The sequence below is a fragment of the Encephalitozoon intestinalis genome, chromosome IV, assembly GCF_000146465.1.
Source record: "Encephalitozoon intestinalis ATCC 50506 chromosome IV, complete sequence".
In the NCBI taxonomy this organism is placed as follows: Eukaryota; Fungi; Microsporidia; family Unikaryonidae; genus Encephalitozoon; species Encephalitozoon intestinalis.
Genome location: NC_014418.1, coordinates 75,876 through 95,254, shown reverse-complemented (window position 1 = coordinate 95,254; position 19,379 = coordinate 75,876). Strand labels below are relative to the sequence as shown.

Genomic DNA, 19,379 nt, shown 5'->3' with positions numbered 1-19,379 from the left:
AGTTCTATATCTTCCCTTCCATCTTGAAGATTCCACTCCCATATTGCATTGCCTTCTTCGGAACTCCAGACACACATTCAAGTCCGTTTCTTCTCAAGGTCTCTCTCAAGATAAACTTCTTTTCTCCATCCATTGCAACTACATTATTCCCTATCTTCAGGGAATATCCCACCAACTCCGAGTCCAGAAATGGGAACCTACACTCAACCTGGCAGTCAGAAACAGCCCTGTCATCTCTACAGAGGTTGTGGTGCGAGATTGTGAAAAGATCAAAGAGCATCTCCTCTCTAAAGCCTTCTCCCCTGTACCTGTGGTATCCTCCAAACATTTCATCTGCCCCTGATCCCAAATATGCAATCCTACTGTACTTTCTCGACTCTTTTGCTGAGAAAAACAATGTTGCTCCTATGTTGAAATCCATGCGTCCGTCTTTTGGATGGATCAGTCTGTAGATATGTTCTTTTGCAGCCCTAACCTCCTCTACTCCGATGTTGTTGGCAACAAAGACAAAAGACCTTTCCTTGAACATTGTGCAAAGGCTTTCAAACCCTTTCTTCCCAGCCTCTCTGTCCCATGATTTCCCAAACGATGTGTTTATCAAATAAATCTTCTGGCGAAGATCTGCTGCATAGTGGAGGAAAACAGCCACAAGCATCGAGTCCACTCCCCCACTAAAGAATACACAGATGTTTCCACCACTAATTCTTCTTTCTATAGACCTTCTGAAGATCTTGTTAAACTCTTCAACTGCACTATCGACATCCTCAAGCTTTGCCTCATGATTTCCTACATTCTGCAAGGACAGATGCTTTGCTAAGTATCGATACTTCTTCGAGTACTTCTCGTTGCTGAGACGCTTTAATATTGCATCTCCCATTGTCATGTACCTTTTAACAATTTGGCTGTCTTTTAGCCATTCGCTCAGCTTTCTTGTAGACCTGTCGTAGGAGTATATAGCCATGGGGTTGATCTCCTCATCATACTCCACGGATGAGACACAGAACGGATCCAGTGTGTATCCCAAGCTCCTTCTCCCTATGTCGTCCTTAAAGAAGTACACATGGCTTCCAATCATCAATATCATTGCCATTTCGTTTTCATGTCTGTTGATTTCTGCATAAATCTTATCTACTATACATCTACCATCCAAAACTGCTTTCCCACTCTCGCACAAGACCTTATCTATTATATTTTTGATAGACAGTGTGTCGCTTCTTTCATTGTTATAGATTTCACCGTTGTAAAGAAACAGATACCCGTTTCCTTCCACAGGCTGGCAAACAGAATCCCTTATCGAAAGAACCGAGGCGATTGCCACCATACCATCGATATAGACCTTGTTGTAATAGTCTCCTCCTCTGTTTCTTATAAGAGAGGCCACCCTCTCGTATGCAGTGTTTTCTTCTTCTGAGAGAAGTATTCCGCACATGAAGGATTGAAGATATATCTGGAAATACAAGCCAGAAGCAATAGGCCTGGGTGTTGGATTAGTATGACAATATGCCCCTGCATGGAGTCATTTGTAAAAAGCACAGGATATAAGAGAATAGAACATCTATCTACAGGAATATCCGGGTTTGACACAGTACTAGGAGAGTGCTTTACAAGAGGAACATCCATTCTCTTGCTTGAGGATGAAAATTCTCAGATTCATTCGACAATACTGAAGGTTTTTCTTTCAGAAGGAGCTTCCAACCAAGAGAACATGATGGCAGTTATGAAGGAAGGCCGGAATGTGGAGATATACGGTACTGGATCATTTACCGAGAAGGAGGATGAAGACAAAATGGTAATTGCATGGAGATACACCAAGCTATCTCTAGCAAGACCTTTGTTCAAGTTCAACCTCTCGAAAAAAAGGAGATTCGAAGGAATCTTGCTTTCTGGAGAGGATGCAACGTTGAAAAGCATTCTGGACATAGCAAGAAAGGAAAAGGAATTGAGGATAGCCATATTCTCGTTGGGATCTCCTGTTTGGAAACTTTCTGGACTGGGTGAAGAGGAGATGGCAAAGTTTCTCTTTGAGCTCAAGAGAGCTGTAAGGGCTAATGGCCATGTATGCATGGTTTCGATTCCTGGGTTCTTCATGGCAAACACAAGCTTAAGCCTGTATTTTGATACGGTTGGGATGTTTGACTCGAACATGTTCAGCTGCTTCTGTCCAAACTACAATGGGGTTCTGGAGCTTAGGAAGATAGGAGGGTACGGAAGTCTCCGAGTCAACACTCTTGGAAGCTTGAAGTACGGAGTGAAGATTAGGAAGGAAAACATCTCTATGGAGAAGATAGACATGCCACCTGAGGACATCAAGGCAGATAGCAGAGCCTGTGACATGGACAAATCTTTTTAAGATCTGGAAATGGATTTCTATTTTTTCTATTTTTTTCGACCGTTTGAAATGATTTACTTGGTGGAGACTGTTGTTGGGTATGGACTTTTCGACAAGACAGATCTGTCTGAAGAGCCACGACTTGTCGAGACGTACAAATTTGAGAGTATTGACGAAGCACTAGAGTCTTCTGGACTGCTGATCAAGGGGGAAGTTCCGAGCAATCTGGAGAGGTTTATGAAGCTTGCAGAGGTTAAGGACAAAGAGGTCTTGGCTGTGGATGACCAGAAACTGGTGGAGCCTTTATCGAAGAAGTTTTTGAGAAAGGTTGTATACTTGAATGATGATGTCCAGAGGCTGATAAGATCCAATGTCCACAAGTATTTTGGGATGAGTGGGAGGGAATATTCGGAAAGGATCCTGTGCATAGCACACAAGATATCAATGGAAAAGGTTAAGATTGTGCCCGAGAAGATTGACACCATGGTGATTCAGTCTGTCTCACTTCTGGAGGATATGGACAGAGACATCAACCTCCATTGCATGAGACTCAAGGAATGGTATGGGTTCCACTTCCCCGAACTGTCTTCTGTGACAGACAATAACAGGAAATATTTAAGACTTGTTGTGGCGATTGGGAGAAAGGAGAGTATTGAGGAGAAGAAGGAAGAGCTCAAGGAAATAGCCAAAGATGAGTGGGAAAGGATTGTAAGTCTTGCAAAGACAAGCATGGGGATTGCAATGGACTCATCGGATGTTCTGAATATATTGGAGGATGCAAAAAGCGTATTAAAGAGCTTTGAATTCCGAGATGAGCTTGTGGAATACATACGGGTGAAGATGGAGGATCTTGCCCCAAACATAACGTCTCTGATTGGGGAAGTGATAGGAGCAAAGATGATAAGCAAAGCAGGGTCTCTTTCAAATCTTGCTAAGATGCCTGGGTCATCGATCCAGATCATGGGGGCAGAGAAAGCCTTGTTCCAAGCATTGAAGTCAAAGACAAATACTCCGAAGTATGGTATGATCTACGGATGTTCTCTCCTAGGACAAGTGGATTCTCAACATAAAGGAAAGATAGCTAGGAGCTTGGCGTCTAAGATTGCAATAGCAGCCAGAATCGATTCCTATGGGGAGAAGGTAACGAACGAGGCTGGCATAAGGATGCAGGAGGCGATCAAGAGAAGAATTAAGGACTTGGAGGCCAGAAGCAGATCGGAGAAGAAGCCGGTGAAAAAACTTAAGTACGAGGTGAAGCCGGACTTCTATGACGACTCAAAGGACTCCAAGAAGATCAAACTGAAATAATTACATTAAAGCACATTGCATTGGTATAATATATTTAGTAATGGATTGGTGGTCTTATTTCTCTGTTATTCGGAGAATGGGGTTAGCATCTTAAATAGCTTTTCATTCTTTGTTGAAAGTGCCTTGAAGTCCTCGAAGGTAAGGAAGCTCTTGGAACCTCCAACAGAAGTGAATATCTCCTCTACTATTCCTTCTGAATCTATGGAGACATCGAGGGTGTGCGATGTCATATCTGCTAGATACTGGACAACCTCGACCATTTCTTCCTTAGATACAAGACCATCATTGTCCTTGTCATAAAACCTAAATATCCACCGTAGTTTTTCATGGTCGCTTCCCTTTATCAGTATACTGTATGCAATCAGAAGTTCGTGAAAATCGATGGCTGTGGTCTGGCCTATGTTGATTGTTTCGAAAAGCCTCCTAGAGAAGTTTGTGGGAGATCCAAAGGGGAAAAAACTCCTGAAGATTTCCTCCAAATCCTTCGGTGTCATAAGCCCGCCAGGATATTCTGATCTGAACGAGGAAGACCATTCCTGGATATCTTTTGAGGGGAAGTGGGAGAATTGTCTGGCATCTTCTTCTGTATCGCCTGGGATTGTGCTGGCACCTGATCCCATGGGGTGTTTTGTTTTAGCCAACTAGAGGCTTGGTTTGAAAAAGCAAAGAGAAGACCTAACCCATGCTATTCTTCTGGATTGTTTCTTTTGCAATGTGTTCTAGGATCCAGAAGATCCTAAGGCCTGGAGACAAGGAGGTGTACTGGGCAATTCTTGATAGCAAGGATGTGGAACTTACAATCCAGTTGAACCAATATTCCGACGCGCTTGTGTACTACAAGATAATCAAGCCTGGAGAGGTTGACGATGACAGTGAGTTCAAGGAAGAGCTTATAGAGAGTGTTAATGCCAAGTACACAACTCCTGGGGCCTATCGAATTGAAGTCTTCAATGATGGGTTTGAGAAGGCTTCTATAAGCATATACACAGATGTCATGTCGTCTGGAGATGTTGACAATGACAACCTGGCAATTAAGAATTTGTTTCTTGATTTGGAGGCCAAACTCATGTCTTTGTACAGGACGAATACACGTCTGAAAACAATCCAAGAAAACAATATTGCAGAGGCAAAAAGAATTCGGAATGGTCTATACATTATGTTTGCAATTCCGATTATGTATGTCATCATAGGACTTGCCAAGTTGCATACAACCAAAGCCATGTTTGCTCCGAAGAAAGGATCTCGAATCTAATGTTTCCTGATTAAACTCTCTGTGGAAAAGTTGTCTAATAAATGAGTTTTGTAAGGATCTAGTACGATGTTTATTCAAATCCCTGAGGACCCTACAAGATGGAAGAGTCCTATGGCGGAAAGCCTTCCAGGGAGAATCCGAAGCAATTTCTTCACAGGATAAGAGACAAGAATGTTTCTGTTACGTTAAAGTGGGGGCAGGTCTATGAAGGGGTTCTTGTCACGTCGGACAACTACTTCAATATACTTCTGGACAAATGCATAGAGAAGGATGGAGAGAGCGAAGCAATGGTTGGGGAGGTTACAATTAGATGTAACAACATTAAAAGTATAGCCGAAAGCTGACAAGAGGTAGACTCTGGAAGAAGTTATCTGGAGAGTGGAAAATGAAAAATTCTCAGGGGCCCATGTCGTACAGAATAGATTTTGAAGGAAGCTCTGAGATAGGAGCATACATATCACTTACCAACACATACTGTGTGGTTGGAAGAAGTCAGTCAAACAATGTACTCAAGTTTCTGCAGGAGACTGTTGCAATCCCGATTGTGGAAACAACGATCAATAGCATTAGAAGTGTAGGGTCGCAATGCAGGGGAAACAGACATGGATTACTTGTGCCACACACGATAACAGACCAGGAGATTATGCACATAAGAAACACATTGCCGGAGAATGTTGTAGTGAGGCGGATTGAAGAGAGACTGAATGCCCTTGGAAATGTAGTTCTCTGCAACGACCATGTTGCAATCATACATGGAGATCTGGATGGAGAGTCGGAAGACATTATCAAAGATGTTCTACAGGTTCCTGTCTACCGACACAATATAGGCCAAGAGCCACTTGTGGGAACCTTTGGTGCATTGAACAACCAAGGAATGCTTGTTCATCCCCTCACGAGTCAAGAGTGCCAAAAGGAGCTTAGTGAGCTTCTCGAGGTGAATGTGATTGCAGGGACAGTCAATGGAGGAAGCCCTTGCATTGGGGGAGGGGTTGCCATCAATGATTGGATGTGTGTTGCAGGAGTGAAAACGACCAATGTCGAGATGACTGTGATTGAAAGCGTGTTTGACCTCAGTGGAGACCAGGACTTGGAGGCTCGAAGAAGAGCCATAGTGGATACCATAGTCAAATGAGAAGCAACGAATAAAGTTTAGGCTTTCAATGGAATTTTTAATTGGTAAGTGTCTGTCCAGGATACGAAAGCTGATCATTTTCTGTAGTAATTACCAAACATAAGAATATCCTTTTTGAAAAATAGGTAGTCCTGGACCAGCTCTTGGTTTCTTGGCCTTTCGACCAGCTCCTGGAGAAGCATCAAGATGTTCATTAGCGTGTGTGACATAGTGCTACTGTCTATCAATGCATTCACCTTTTCAATCTCGTTAACCATTCCTATTCTTCTCATGTGATATTGCACGATAATTCGGAGTTCCTGTCTCCATTGCCTATCATTACTCCCATGCATGGTTTTTCCCAGGATTTTCTTTACAACTGCTCTGTACTGGTTTTCTAGAGAAACATCAGATCCTTCCATTCGGAATCCCGGATATCCGCTTCCTATTGGAGAAGCCTTTAGGATGGGATATTTTTCTCTTAGTCTGTTTGGGGCAACACCACTTTGTGGCATGTTGTAGTGTTCTTCTTCTATTCTGTCCAAGAAATCGTCAAGTTCCTTCTCTTCATTAGACATTCTATGATAAAATCTTCTTCTTTCTTTGTCCTCTATCCCATACTCTTTTTTCTTTTCCTCGGCCTTGCCTACTCCATTTCGACTTTCTTCAGCTCTACTCTGCCACTTACTCATGGCCTCCACATGCTGCTTTATGATTCGCGGGTCTACAGTAGGATACAGGAGTCTCTTGTCAAGAATGTCCTCAGACCCTTTGGAAAGCTCATCTATTTTCTCGATGTCTCCAATGTTCCAGTCGTGTTCCATGTGCTGTTCAGGCCATTCCACCTCCTCTCCCTCCAAAAGCCTGTTATAGAGCAATGCCTTCTCCATGTACATCTTCCTTGCAACATCAAGTCTCAGGTCCTCACAGAAATCAACAGGAGACGAGTATCCATGTTTTGCACATGTGTCAAGCACCTCCTGGTAGATTGTCTTCCATCTGTTTGGGTGGATGTACCCATACATTGCTGTGATGTACTTTGTTACCGAATCCTCGTCTGCTACTCCATATATATCTATTGCTCTGGAGACAACCAGCTTTTCTGTTGTTGTCGACAATGACCTGGCCTCCATGCCCCTCTACTGAGGGAAGACGAAGAACCAATTCAAAATCCCAAATGCCTTTTTGCAGGGAGTATTTGGACATCGAGTATTTGCCCTAGGATGCCTTCTAGTGTTAGAAAGGAAAGGATGCCGCCAGAACATCTTCGAAGAATAATAAGGACATCAAAAGACATGCATCCTTCCTTCATGGGAGCAATGAGGTACATGCCGTATGCACTTCATAATCTTGTGAGGTCGATGCCAATGCCATGGGAGTCGATCAGATATGTGGATGTTGTATACCATGTTTCTGGGCTGGTGACCTTTGTCACAGAGAAGAGGAGAGTAGATGTAGAAGAGTACAAGAATAGATGGAGCCATGCAAGTATGTTGTTTTCTTCAGAGGAAAGAAAAAGAGGACTTGTACGTGTTCTGAGATACCCTGTGTTTGATGACGACGAACCAGTAGTGGACTATGGAAGTATAATTGGCCTCCCTGTTCCAACTGCTATTGGGAGTCAAGACAACATAAAGTGGAAGGAAGACTTTAGAGATGTGGACGAGGGATATCTGTTTAATTGCAAAGCATTCTTGATAAGCAGGCATGTAGGTGTGCAGCTTGAGAATGGGCCTTATGTTACTGAGAGGAGTGGAAATGATGTGAATATAATGGAGAGGGAGCCTGGGCTCGAAAGGATAGCTTATCCTTATCTTTACAACAGAAGTACAAGGGTACAAGTTTTGGAAAAAACTCATTTGGATGCTATAAGTCCATTTAGAAGGGAGAAGAGAGAGGATGGCAGGAGAAAAAAGGAAAGACATCCGGCCGACATCCCATTGCTGAAAGGGGAGTGCTTGAGAGAAAGGACGGACGAGGGTCCCAAGGTCCGAAACCTTCTCAGGAACTATGCAAGGATCACAGAGAAGAAGACAAAGAAGAGGCCTCCTAGCCACATTCTTAAGAAGCTGAAAAATACAAGATATTTCCAAAGGACAGAGATAGACTGGGTTGAGGCGGGGCTCCAATTGGTGTATCAAGGGCACAGGATGCTTAGCGAAGTGTTGAGAAGGAAGAAGCTTAGCTATCTCATTCTTGACTGGAACTTCAATTTGAAGCCTATTCGGCAACTGACGACAAAAGAAAGAAAGAAGTCCCGAGTCGGAACATCTTATCATCTAACAAGAGAAATGCTTAAGCTTGTGAAGCATCTTGTGGATATCCACGTTCTGTTTAGACAAGGAAACATTGACGGATATGAACTGATGGCGAATGTAGATCATGTGCTTAACAATGTTGGGGTTCTGACAGGAATATACAGGTACAAGTATAAGCTTATGAAGCAGATCAAGCAATGCAAGTCATGGAAGAGGCTTTCGGATTACATAGGATTTAAAGGATGGGGAGAGCAGTGGAGGACGTGGTGCTTTATGTTCCGGGGACACATTCCGTTGCTTGGAAGATATATTTCTGGGCTGGTTACAAGGATTGCGGAAGGAAGGGACTATAATCCAAAGCCTCTATCGAAGCAACGAAGCGAGAGTGGATATGATGTTGCACTAAAGAGGCAGATTATGGCCGAAGTTTCGTCTGTGCTCCATCCGACACAAGTAAGGAGGCTTCTCCAGCATTTTAGTGAAGCGTGGAGATGTTGGAAGGCAAATGTTCCCTACCATATTGTACATGAGCACATCAAGGAACTAGGAATAAGAAGAAGTGCTTCTTTATCTCTTGAGCAAGAGGGCCTGAAAGGAACTTCAGAGACTACGATTGTAAACCTGGAGGCTATCAGGCCTATGGTTGATACTCTCCAAGAGGGGGAGGGAAATACAACGATATCTTCTAAGCAGAGTGTGGTTACATTTTCAGATAACTTTGTGTTGAATATACAGGAGCAGGGGAAAATGGCAGGAGTCAAGCATCAGAAGGAACTTTTTGAATTGCAGGGGATAATAGACAGATACGTTCGGCTGAGGTCTGGATGGTATATTGAGAGTGCGATTAACGGGGGAGAGAAGAGTAAAAAGGGAGAGAAGAAGCGTCTTGGAAAGATTACAAGGCTATATATGAAGGAACGGATGGCTGAGCAAGCGGAGTATTTGAGCCAGCCGTTTCTCAAAGCAGCAGAGGCTGTTGCTATCTACAAGCTTTCTGCGGAATACTTCAGGAGCAAAGGAACAGGGAAGATATTGTTTCCTGAGAAGAATGAGGAGAAGTTCTTGAGCATTGCAGTGGACAGGCTTAAGAAGAATGCAACGGCCGAGGAATGCGAGTTTTTCGACAAGGCGCTGGAGGACTCTGCCGACACCATTTTCAAGATAAAAAAGTCATTGCTTACTCAAAGATCGTTCAAAGAGGTTTCTGTTACTCTAAAGAGATATGGAAGCGGGGGAATTGAATACTACCATGTATCGTACATGGAGAGGCTTGTGGATGCATTTCTTTGTGCATACCTGTTCTACGAATCCGAGAGGCTCAACATCTTCCCTGAGTTTATCAAGCCTGGAGACGAGATGGACTTAAAGGCCCTGATGGACTTATGCGAGAAAATTTCATCATTCAGTGGAGTAGATGGGGAAAGAGTTGTACTTTACGAGGGAAAATACTCGGGGATTATGAAGATGATAGATAACAACCTCCTTTCGAAGCTGCTGAAGCTTGTTTTGGACCCTACTTTGGCGGATTACATCATAAGCAGAAACAACTGCTTAGTTTTCTACAAGGATATGAGGTACACCAACCATGTTGGGTTTATCAAAGGATTTCAGCTTTCTGCGTTTGTATATAAGTTTTATTCGTTTATCATCGACCTGTGTGTTTTAGGAGAAGATGTTTTCATGGACGAGAAAAGTAGCATAAAGCTGTACTTTAGGCATATGGACGATGTCTACATCCTTTTTAAACTAAAGAAAGAGGAAGAAAGCGCCTTACTCTCTGACTATGGAAAGGGAACTGAATGGTTTGAAGATGTGATGAAAGATCGAAGAGGAAACTACTTCGATGGGATTTGTGGGAATCTTTATGATGAAGAGACTGAGGAATTTGATAGTAGCAATGGCAGGGAGAGACTGAAACTTTTAGAGAAGTGTGTTCATGCCGAGGTTGCGACGAGACTATTACCTTCTTTAGGGAGAATCAGATTCCGAGGATGTAGTATATTCCCAGGTGTTAAGTTCTCGATGGGGGGAATTGATGTGATGATTTCTTCAAAGAAGATCCATGAAAGAAGCTCATGGAAGCTTGAGAATGGGATGTATGCAAACTTGGCTGTGAGTGACAAGAGTGTAGAAATGTTTGAAAGTAATATAATGCATATTGTGAACACGAGTGGATCTGCCACATTTCTCAAGGTGGCAACAAGATGGAATACACAGATTCTTTCGTTTACAATGTACTACAGAGAGTGCATCTGTGACACTCAGGGGCTGGAGGAGAGGCTTAGAAAAGCTGAATGTATGATACAGAATGTTGTGAAGAAAGGAATAAACTCGAAGATGCCGGTGAGGTTTCCACCTGTTATGTTCTATGCACCTAAGGAGATGGGAGGACTAGGGATGCTAAGTGCTGGAGGAGTCCGGCTTTTTCAGGAAGATGTTTCGGACATGGAGGAAGAGAAGCATAAGACCATTCCAGGGATTCTGGACTATACATCCCGATGGGACGATGAGTTTTCTGAGTCAAGCAGAGTGTGGACGGAGTATGGGAGGAGTGGAAAGATAGAACCTGAAAAGGGGATTCCACGAATGAGTACTCTTCTTCAAAGAAGTAGATGGCTACTGTATGACAGGGGATTTAGGATTATTAGCATGTTTAAGAAATATTCAAGCAATCCCGAATGGTTTTGGTTTACAGATGCAAGGCATGATGGGAAGCTATGGAGTATGGAGGGATTCACAGCAGATGTTTTAAAAGTCCTTGGAGGGCTTGAAGGGATTGCAGACCACACGCTGTTTGGGGCGACGTATTTCAGAAGCTTCAGCAAGGTGTTTTGGGAGGACAGTGTTGCTGGAGGGTATAGACGTCTGACAAACGCCCAGAAGATGGGGTTGAGCCAAGTTCCCAACAGAAGATTCATCTTGTGGTGGTCACCAACTATCAACAGGGGAAATGTATATGTTGGATATCAGGTTCAATTGGACCAAACGGGAGTGTTTATGCACGGAAAGCTACCGACGTTGAAGATTTCGTTTGTTCAGATATTCCGAAACCATCTGTGGAAGAGAATCCATGAGAGTGTTGTTAAGGACTTGTGTGATATGTTTAAGAAGTACTGTGATACTAAGAGGCTGGAAGTACACGGGAAGAAAAGTTACAGGTTTGGAAGCAGCTGTGCAGACATCCTTCTGTCGGGGGATTTCTATGTTCAGTCTCCTATGTGTATTTCTGAAGAGACGGAGGGAGATGGAGAGAGATGTGATGGATTGTGGATTGATGTTCAGCTGAGATGGGGAGACTATGACAAAAGGAATTCCCGTAAATATGCAAGGGTAAGGTTTGCTGAGTGTGTTAGAGATCCTCAGACTCGATATCCGGTCCAGAATGGATTTATCATAGTTCTCGATCTTTGTTACAATACATGGAGTGCATATGGAAATCTGAATGGAGAGCTAAATACTGTGATAAGAGACTCGATGGAGAAGATCTTGATGGAGAATTCGATGCTTCATGTGCTTCGGGAGAGGCTTAGGAAGGCACTTCAGCTGTACACTTCCGATGTTGAGGTGGTTAATAACAGTGGGGAGATGTTTAACTCCGGGCTTCTGGTTGACGTCAAGGCATTGCTTAAGAAGGAAAAGATGCTGTTTATCTTTGATCCTGGAAGTGGAAATCTGTATTTCAAAAGTTACTCTGGAGAGAGCAAAAAGATCCGGCAGATAAGGTTTCTTGCAGCCCAAGATATATTTTTGATGGGTGAGGAGCTTAAGAAGAGAAGTGTTGTTGTCTCTGAAGACATGGTGGATGCAATGGAGAACTTTAGTATAGACCACCCATCTATATCGGTGAAAACATGTCTATCAATACCACCATTTTCTAATTTGGTGAAACTCAAAGGGTTCGAAAAAGAAAAATGTGTTCGAAGCATTAATCTATATGAGAAGTGGCGTGAAACAAGCAGGTTTACGAATTTCTGCAGGCTTCTCCTTGTGGTGCACGGAATGGATGTTGATGAAACAAGAGTCAAGGATCTTGGAATTAATGAGATATGGCCTGAGATAAGTGACTCTGAATGGATAAAAAAGGAGATTGAGCTGAAGGATCTCATAGTTGAAAGTTACTGTACTATTTATGGAATAGAGCCTTCTAGTTTGTCTCAGAATGAGATAAGAGACATAGTGTTTGGGTTTAAAGCGGGTTTGGGACGAGAGGAAGAGGGAAAGGTTATAGACACAGAGATAAAGAATAGTAAAATGGTGTTCAACAGGCCAGGACATGTGTCTTTTGGAGGTAGTGATGGATGGAGAAGCAGATATGTGAAACTGGACAGAATGAGCAAAAGTGGGGATCTTGAAAGATGGATTTTGGAGATGCTGGAGAAAGGAAACTGTAAAACAGAATTCTTAGACCAAGTTGATGAAAGAAAAATCCTGAAGATTCCTTTGAACCTCGTCAGGAAGTTCATGGAGATAATGGATCCCCACGTCTTAGTCTTTGGATTGGTGGTTGGGGGAGATCCGATCTCCTTTGGGCTTGTTCCTCAATTTTCGTCATTATCTGTGATTCACTCCTCGTTATTTACTCCTGAGTCCAATATTGTTGGAGTGGTAATGAATGGAAACAACCTCCAAACTGTAGATCTCCTGCATGAAAGGTACAAAATAATTGACGGACTAGCCATACTCATCGATGATAGGATAAAGGTGATGAAAAAAGAGGAATGTGGTTGGAAAGAGATGGAATTTGTGCTGACTGGAGACATGGGGGTTTTTCTTATTCCCGAGATGTGGAACTACAACTTTGCAAGACCATTCTACGATGACAGCTTGAAATACACATGGAGAATAGGGGCTCCTCAGGGATTCTATGATGGATCTTGCAGAGTTGGGCATTTTTCGAAGTTCTGGAAAGACCGGGATCGAGAGGAAGAGTGGGAAGAGAATTAAAAAGATGTTTTGATTTACTTTCTTCGATAAAATGTTTGGATGGATCCCCAGGAATGATCGACATCGGTCTAATTAGAGATGAAAAGAGCCGTGAAAAGGTGGTTGAGAGCGAGAAGAAGCGGTTTCGAGATGGAACAGGTGTTGAAAGGGCCTATGAATTGGACAGAAGAAAGATAGAAACCAACTTCCGGCTCGACCAAATCAATACTCGAGTTAACCAACTGGACAGAGAGATAAAGTCGGGATACAAGCAGGGAAAGAATAAAGAGGATGCAGATCTTGGAGAAAAAGTTAAAGAGATGAAAGACATTCAGGGGGAAGCAAAAAGACTCAAAGAAGATGTAAAGGTTATCGAAGATGAGCTTAGTAAGGTGATGAAAGGGATAGGAAACATTATTTCTCCCAAAGTTGTGGTCAGTAATGACGAAAAGGACAATGAGATTATAAGGTCCTATAGAAGTGGAAGAAGCATAAAGAAAGATCCAAAGCCTTTTTGTGTGCTAATGAAAGACTTCACTCATCCGGAAGCAGGGGCAAAGGTGGTAGGGCATCGAGGATACTATCTATCTGGAAAGATGGCCAGGCTAGCACAGGCTCTTTCGAGATATGCTATTGACTTTCTTGAGAACAAGGGCTATGTCTATATCCAAACACCGGTGATGCTCAAAAGAGACGTGATGGGAAAGACATCACAGCTAAGTGATTTTGACGATCAGCTCTACAAGGTTGAGGACGACCTGTATCTTGTTGCAACGTCTGAGCAGTCTCTCGCAGCACTGTACATGGACGAAAGAATTGTTCCTCAGGAGACTCCCAAAAAGTTCTGTGGGCAGTCTCTCTGCTTCAGAAAGGAAGCTGGAGCCCATGGAAAAGATAATGCAGGGCTATTCCGGGTCCATCAGTTTGAGAAGATTGAACAGTTTGTAATATGCAGCCCTGAGGAGTCTGAAAGACATCATGAAGAGATGATAAAAATATGTGAAGAGTTCTACCAGTCATTAGACATAAGTTATAATGTTGTAAGCATTGTATCTGGGGAGTTGAATGATGCAGCAGTCATGAAGTACGATCTTGAGGCGTATTTCCCGAATGCAGAGAAATACAGAGAGTTGGTTTCTTGCTCAAACTGCACGGATTACCAGTCGAGAGAGCTTGAGATCAGGTATGGAATTGCCAAGGAGAACAACCGCAAGGTTTACGTCCATTTACTGAATGGAACCATGTGTGCAATTCAACGGACACTATGCTGCATTGTGGAAAACTATCAAAATGAGAGAGGGATTAGCATCCCCGATGTTTTGCAAGGCTATTTTGGTGGAGACTCCATTGAGCTAGGCCTCTAAAATCCAAAGCTCAGTTTTGTGTTCTTCTGGAGCCAAAATTTTTCACCCCAATAAGACAAATGGCAACGGCATCGGAGAAGACCACAAGGAAGTTTACTGTTGACTGTACAAAGCCGGCATCCGACAGTCTCGTCTCTCCTTCGGACCTGGGGGCATTTCTTCAACAGAAGATCAAATGCCACATGGGAAAGAAGGAAAAGCTTCTCCAGATCGAGGTGAGCGGGAACATTGTTGAAGTGAATGTCACAGGAGGATTTATACCAAAGCGGGGAATAAAGTGGCAGATAGCAAGGTTTCTACATATGAAGAAGCTTAGGGCTTTCATCAAGATTTTTGCACAAGGGCCAGATGGATTTGAACTCAAGTATATTAATGTTGAGGAAGGTAAGGAAGAATAAAATATGGGTTTTTTCTAAACAGCCATTAATCCTGTTTCTAGATCTTTGTCCGATTAGTCTTAAACCCCTAATGGATGTTTTGTTTACAGAAGACTTCAGCACAGAGATATATCGAATCTTAAAAGAATACTCTGGAAGAAGCTTAGCACTGATGATCTCTGGAGGGTCTCTACTTCAATGCCTTGAGGACAAAAGATACCTGACTATGGACACCTCGGGGTGGAGAATATTCTATTCTGATGAGAGAGCAGACCAAAACCATTTGAACTACACTGGATCAATAGGATTTATAAGCAAGACCAACGCAGACGTGCATCGAATATGGACTTCAAGACCTTTGGATGAGGCAGCCAAGATGTATTCTGCAGAGCTCCCGGACATCGATGTATGTCTTCTCGGGATAGGCGGAGATGGGCACATTTGCTCTCTTCCCCCTGGATGCAAGGAGCTGGAGTCTGATGATTATGTAGTGGCTTTAGAAGGAGATTTTCCTATATCTCCAAGAAGAGTGACTGTCACACCCAAGTTTATCAATGAGAAGATTAGGGATTTGTACTTTGTAGTTCCTTCCAGTAGGAAGAAAGGAGTTTCAGCTCCCGACAGGAGCATAACCGAGAAGATCGAAAGAAGTTTTATGGTAATTCTGGAAAAGTAAGAAACATGAAACCACGGCCATGTACTTAAAAACCATTCTGTTTATCTATCCGGCCAAGTAGATATCTTTGAACAAACATCCATAGAATACAACTCCCACCAAAGAAACAATCTCTGCAACCAAATGTGATAAGTAAAAAAGTTTATGGTTTCTATAGATATAATAAAGGCCATAGGCATCAGTTGCCTGAGCCCGAAGTGTATCTCGATCACAGGTCCAAAGAATCAAAATATCAGCAAACGTCAGGAGAAGTAGTAAAGCCAAATGGAACCATAGAAAATAATCTCCAACCTTCTCAGAATCATCCTCTGTGCCGAAGACAGCAAGGATGACTAGCTTGATTGTCAACGGAAACACCAAAATCCATGTACATATAACACCACTCAAGAATGCGTAAAAGTTTATGTATCGGATATCCTTGTTGTAATCCATTCCCAGAATGTCTGGAAAATTGTGAACTTGGTACACCTTGGCATTAACAAAAGCATGTTCAAGAGCATCGATCACGCCCACCTCTACTACTTGGAAGATCCAAAAGATAATGACTACCAAAAACATTTTAGAATTCATAACTTCTCTTGGGAGGGAATAATAAAGAAGAAAGTGATCCGGATTATATTTTTAGTCTTTTTAATTAGCATTTGGAGGATTAAAGGGGTAGCCCAAATAGCATTACCGCCTTGATCCAACCAACGAACACAGCTTGCTTATTATATATCAAGACAGTTCCATGGATTTGGACGGTTGGAATGGGTAGGCGGTCTAATACAGTTTCAAATGGCCAGAAATGGACAAAAGCTTATATCTCAGTGCTGGGCCAAGCATAAGTACCGTGTTTGCACCAGAAGGGACCTGTGTCCTACCGGCATCGTGTATTTTGTGGTAGTAAACACCGTTCTTTTTGGCCAGTCTTATAATCTCCTCAATCTCCCCTCCAGAGGCCTTCAGAACTATCTTAGGCTCTTGGTTTCTCTTCCATTCAAGAAATAGTTCTTTGTTTCTAAACAGATGCTCCATCACAGAGGCCATCCCATGACAGATCTGGGAAATAACTTTACCCTTGGTCATATTATAATCCTTGTTGATTATAATGTTCATTCCATATTCTCCTTTCTCGACAGGCTTTTTGGTTCTAATCCTGGGTCTCTTCTCTAGAACTACGTAAAGAACCAGAAGAAAGAAGGCTATCTTCCAGAAGTTACTGGCTATTTCCACCGGGATCTCCATTGGAGGGTATTACTAAAATTCTCTATAGAAGTTTGGGGTGGCGGTTAGTGAAATTCAGCAAATGGGACTTTAGAATAAGGAGTTATTATTGAGAGAAAACTAAGTTAAAAGATCATATCTATACGAAAACTTCCCTGGCTTACTTTTGCAAAGGTTATCAGCACATCCTGTCTTCTCGGAGTTGCAGTCGTTTCCAGAGCATTTGCTGGAGTACCTAACAATTCCTTCCTTATTTCTTCCAGCTTGTATATTTTTCTCTACATACTCATCGAAATCCAGGCTCCAGTTCTCGAGCACGTTGTTTACTGCTGTCCCTGGCTCTGGAGATATTGCTCTACATGCTCTCAAAGCTAATAGGATCCAGTTTTTCATTTAGCCTTGGAGATATGTTTCTTTTATCTGTTTTCTGAGAACACGTTTAGAATTCTAGAGGAGAATTGGTTCGAGAAGGTTGAAACAGTAATAAACTCTGCTTGTGTTATTTCTTAAGGACAATGGATTGCGGAAGTTTTATACAAAGATGAGCAATTAGTATCGTTTATTTGATCTAAATTTGTTTTTTTTATACAGATCTCTATAGCCAAGACTGCCCATTGTTATGTATCCTTTTGGATCACATAGGCTTGGATACTTGCTGTAAAACTTCCTGTATCCCCCTTCCATGACATACACCTCAGGAATGGTCAGGAGAGGATATGGGTTCTTCATCCTGTCCATGTTCCGAAGATACTGAGCAAGTTTCGGGGCTCTTATGGATGAGAATTCGCAGTGGAAGATTAAAACCTTAGGCTTCCGAAAGAGGATCCCCAACTCCCTGGCGGAGCTTATGTTTACCGCGTTTCTTATGTGTCCTCCTTGATACTCGTATGGGAATCTGCAATCGATCACCAAGTAATCTATGTTATACATCCCTTCGACAACCTGTTTAGCAACATCAACGGAAATCCTCTGGATGCTGTCACTTTTTCCAGGTCCAAGAGTGGGAAGAGAAAAAACCTCACCATTGCTGAAGTCTTTCCAAAAATCTATGAGATGCCTTCCCGCAACGGGTGCAGGGGAGGCTCTGTTTTGATTCCGGACCCCATGCAGAGACGTCCACATGCCTTTCTCCTTGCACTTTCCTTCCTTCCCTGATGGTCTTAGGTGGGAGATTCCAATCGAATCAAAGACACTATTATCCACAAAAGGGTCGTTTCCCAAGTCCTCAAGCTCGATGTTGTCACTGGAAGACCAGAGTATTTCATAAAAAGGCTTGATATGCATTTTATCTACTGCTGTAGAGTATTGTTCGTTGTCGCTTGAAGTGAAGGCTGAGCTATTTGTCATACGATGCAGGTTCCTGAGGGTGTGTTTAGCAAAGGTTGAATATTAAAAAGTCATTTACAGAATTTAAATTAATGAAGCCAATCATAGCAAAAGGATTGCATTTTTGAATTACCTTTGATATGGCTTATGGTTCAGATGCTACCTCCGGGTTTCTGTGGATGTGGAGAAAGTTGCTGTTTGAACCTTAGCAGGCATCGGAGGCCGAAGTGCGAAGATGAAACAGAAAAAATATTTAGACCCTGAAGGGGAAAGAAATGATCGAGAGCTATCTTGAGAAGCTATTCAAATGTAATTTACTAACGGAGGCAGAGGTAAAGGACCTGTGTGAAAAGGCAACTGAAATGTTGATGAAGGAAGAAAATGTTGTTAGTGTCAAGGCACCGGTAACAATATGCGGAGATGTCCACGGGCAGTTCTACGATCTTATGGAATTGTTCAAGGTTGGAGGCCTTCCGCCATATACAAATTACTTATTTATGGGAGACTATGTAGATAGAGGATACCATTCGGTTGAAACAATCTCCATTTTGCTATGTTTAAAGGTGAAATATCCTGATAGGGTATGGCTACTTAGGGGAAACCATGAAAGTAGGCAAATAACTCAAGTGTATGGGTTCTATGATGAATGTGTCAGAAAGTATGGAACATCTCTTGTGTGGAGATACTTTACAGACCTCTTTGATTTCCTGCCTGTTGCAGCTGTTGTTGGGAACGACACGTTCTGCTGCCATGGGGGATTGAGTCCATCGTTTGACACACTGGACCAGTTGAAGGCTATCGATAGGAAGGTTGAGATTCCACACGAAGGCCCTATGTGTGATCTCCTCTGGTCCGACCCAGATGAAAAACTTGGATGGGGGCCTTCTCCTCGAGGTGCAGGATTTACATTTGGAAAGGATATAACAGATGCATTTAATGAGAGAAATGGATTGAAGATGATATGCAGGGCACATCAGCTTGTGATGAATGGATTCAATTGGAGCCATGAAAAGGGATGCGTCACCATATTTAGTGCCCCAAATTACTGCTATAGGTGTGGGAATTTAGCCACGCTCATGGAAATGGATGAATATGGAACATACAGCTTTACTCAGTTTGAGCCCTCACCTACAAAGATCGAAACCCTTGTCTCCACCAGAATCCCTGACTATTTCTTGTAGAAGACATCATGGCAGAGCCATATGCATTTATTAATGATAAAATTTTATTAGATCTTTGGTTTTTTACA

The 19,379-nt window shown here is 42.6% G+C and overlaps 17 protein-coding genes across 17 annotated transcripts; 10 read left to right on the top strand and 7 right to left on the bottom strand.

Annotated features, from left to right (window-relative positions):
• Positions 1-4: 4 nt before the first annotated feature.
• Positions 5-1,429, bottom strand: Eint_040790 (asparagine synthetase-like protein; the record flags this gene model as incomplete). The annotated part of the gene is made up of 1 exon (XM_003072683.1): positions 5-1,429. The coding sequence occupies one exon, from the start codon at positions 1,427-1,429 to the stop codon at positions 5-7; it is 1,425 nt and encodes a 474-aa protein (XP_003072729.1).
• An 81-nt stretch (positions 1,430-1,510) lies between these two features.
• On the top strand, positions 1,511-2,350 carry Eint_040780 (uncharacterized protein; the record flags this gene model as incomplete). The annotated part of the gene is made up of 1 exon (XM_003072682.1): positions 1,511-2,350. One exon carries the CDS (start codon positions 1,511-1,513, stop codon positions 2,348-2,350), a length of 840 nt encoding a protein of 279 aa, XP_003072728.1.
• A 48-nt stretch (positions 2,351-2,398) lies between these two features.
• Eint_040770 (Nop5-like nucleolar protein) lies at positions 2,399-3,637 on the top strand (the record flags this gene model as incomplete). Its single annotated transcript, XM_003072681.1, has 1 exon — positions 2,399-3,637. The coding sequence occupies one exon, from the start codon at positions 2,399-2,401 to the stop codon at positions 3,635-3,637; it is 1,239 nt and encodes a 412-aa protein (XP_003072727.1).
• Positions 3,638-3,702: 65 nt separating this feature from the next.
• On the bottom strand, positions 3,703-4,257 carry Eint_040760 (recoverin-like calcium-binding protein; the record flags this gene model as incomplete). Its single annotated transcript, XM_003072680.1, has 1 exon — positions 3,703-4,257. One exon carries the CDS (start codon positions 4,255-4,257, stop codon positions 3,703-3,705), a length of 555 nt encoding a protein of 184 aa, XP_003072726.1.
• A 62-nt stretch (positions 4,258-4,319) lies between these two features.
• Positions 4,320-4,889, top strand: Eint_040750 (putative vesicle transport V-snare protein; the record flags this gene model as incomplete). The annotated part of the gene is made up of 1 exon (XM_003072679.1): positions 4,320-4,889. One exon carries the CDS (start codon positions 4,320-4,322, stop codon positions 4,887-4,889), a length of 570 nt encoding a protein of 189 aa, XP_003072725.1.
• Positions 4,890-4,987: 98 nt separating this feature from the next.
• On the top strand, positions 4,988-5,233 carry Eint_040740 (small nuclear ribonucleoprotein F; the record flags this gene model as incomplete). The annotated part of the gene is made up of 1 exon (XM_003072678.1): positions 4,988-5,233. One exon carries the CDS (start codon positions 4,988-4,990, stop codon positions 5,231-5,233), a length of 246 nt encoding a protein of 81 aa, XP_003072724.1.
• Positions 5,234-5,295: 62 nt separating this feature from the next.
• Positions 5,296-6,021, top strand: Eint_040730 (eukaryotic translation initiation factor 6; the record flags this gene model as incomplete). The annotated part of the gene is made up of 1 exon (XM_003072677.2): positions 5,296-6,021. One exon carries the CDS (start codon positions 5,296-5,298, stop codon positions 6,019-6,021), a length of 726 nt encoding a protein of 241 aa, XP_003072723.2.
• A 74-nt stretch (positions 6,022-6,095) lies between these two features.
• Eint_040720 (uncharacterized protein) lies at positions 6,096-7,133 on the bottom strand (the record flags this gene model as incomplete). Its single annotated transcript, XM_003072676.1, has 1 exon — positions 6,096-7,133. One exon carries the CDS (start codon positions 7,131-7,133, stop codon positions 6,096-6,098), a length of 1,038 nt encoding a protein of 345 aa, XP_003072722.1.
• Positions 7,134-7,223: 90 nt separating this feature from the next.
• On the top strand, positions 7,224-13,202 carry Eint_040710 (U5 snRNP pre-mRNA splicing factor Prp8; the record flags this gene model as incomplete). The annotated part of the gene is made up of 1 exon (XM_003072675.1): positions 7,224-13,202. One exon carries the CDS (start codon positions 7,224-7,226, stop codon positions 13,200-13,202), a length of 5,979 nt encoding a protein of 1,992 aa, XP_003072721.1.
• Positions 13,203-13,255: 53 nt separating this feature from the next.
• Eint_040700 (seryl-tRNA synthetase) lies at positions 13,256-14,545 on the top strand (the record flags this gene model as incomplete). Its single annotated transcript, XM_003072674.1, has 1 exon — positions 13,256-14,545. One exon carries the CDS (start codon positions 13,256-13,258, stop codon positions 14,543-14,545), a length of 1,290 nt encoding a protein of 429 aa, XP_003072720.1.
• A 59-nt stretch (positions 14,546-14,604) lies between these two features.
• Positions 14,605-14,943, top strand: Eint_040690 (60S ribosomal protein L22; the record flags this gene model as incomplete). Its single annotated transcript, XM_003072673.1, has 1 exon — positions 14,605-14,943. The coding sequence occupies one exon, from the start codon at positions 14,605-14,607 to the stop codon at positions 14,941-14,943; it is 339 nt and encodes a 112-aa protein (XP_003072719.1).
• A 70-nt stretch (positions 14,944-15,013) lies between these two features.
• Eint_040680 (6-phosphogluconolactonase/glucosamine-6-phosphate isomerase/deaminase) lies at positions 15,014-15,598 on the top strand (the record flags this gene model as incomplete). Its single annotated transcript, XM_003072672.2, has 1 exon — positions 15,014-15,598. The coding sequence occupies one exon, from the start codon at positions 15,014-15,016 to the stop codon at positions 15,596-15,598; it is 585 nt and encodes a 194-aa protein (XP_003072718.2).
• A 45-nt stretch (positions 15,599-15,643) lies between these two features.
• Eint_040670 (uncharacterized protein) lies at positions 15,644-16,168 on the bottom strand (the record flags this gene model as incomplete). The annotated part of the gene is made up of 1 exon (XM_003072671.1): positions 15,644-16,168. The coding sequence occupies one exon, from the start codon at positions 16,166-16,168 to the stop codon at positions 15,644-15,646; it is 525 nt and encodes a 174-aa protein (XP_003072717.1).
• A 192-nt stretch (positions 16,169-16,360) lies between these two features.
• Positions 16,361-16,825, bottom strand: Eint_040660 (type 2 peptidyl-tRNA hydrolase; the record flags this gene model as incomplete). Its single annotated transcript, XM_003072670.1, has 1 exon — positions 16,361-16,825. The coding sequence occupies one exon, from the start codon at positions 16,823-16,825 to the stop codon at positions 16,361-16,363; it is 465 nt and encodes a 154-aa protein (XP_003072716.1).
• A 99-nt stretch (positions 16,826-16,924) lies between these two features.
• On the bottom strand, positions 16,925-17,197 carry Eint_040655 (uncharacterized protein; the record flags this gene model as incomplete). The annotated part of the gene is made up of 1 exon (XM_009163571.1): positions 16,925-17,197. One exon carries the CDS (start codon positions 17,195-17,197, stop codon positions 16,925-16,927), a length of 273 nt encoding a protein of 90 aa, XP_009161835.1.
• A 156-nt stretch (positions 17,198-17,353) lies between these two features.
• Positions 17,354-18,151, bottom strand: Eint_040650 (M phase inducer phosphatase; the record flags this gene model as incomplete). The annotated part of the gene is made up of 1 exon (XM_003072669.1): positions 17,354-18,151. One exon carries the CDS (start codon positions 18,149-18,151, stop codon positions 17,354-17,356), a length of 798 nt encoding a protein of 265 aa, XP_003072715.1.
• Positions 18,152-18,405: 254 nt separating this feature from the next.
• Positions 18,406-19,311, top strand: Eint_040640 (Ser/Thr protein phosphatase 2A; the record flags this gene model as incomplete). Its single annotated transcript, XM_003072668.1, has 1 exon — positions 18,406-19,311. One exon carries the CDS (start codon positions 18,406-18,408, stop codon positions 19,309-19,311), a length of 906 nt encoding a protein of 301 aa, XP_003072714.1.
• Between the last annotated feature and the right edge of the window lie 68 nt (positions 19,312-19,379).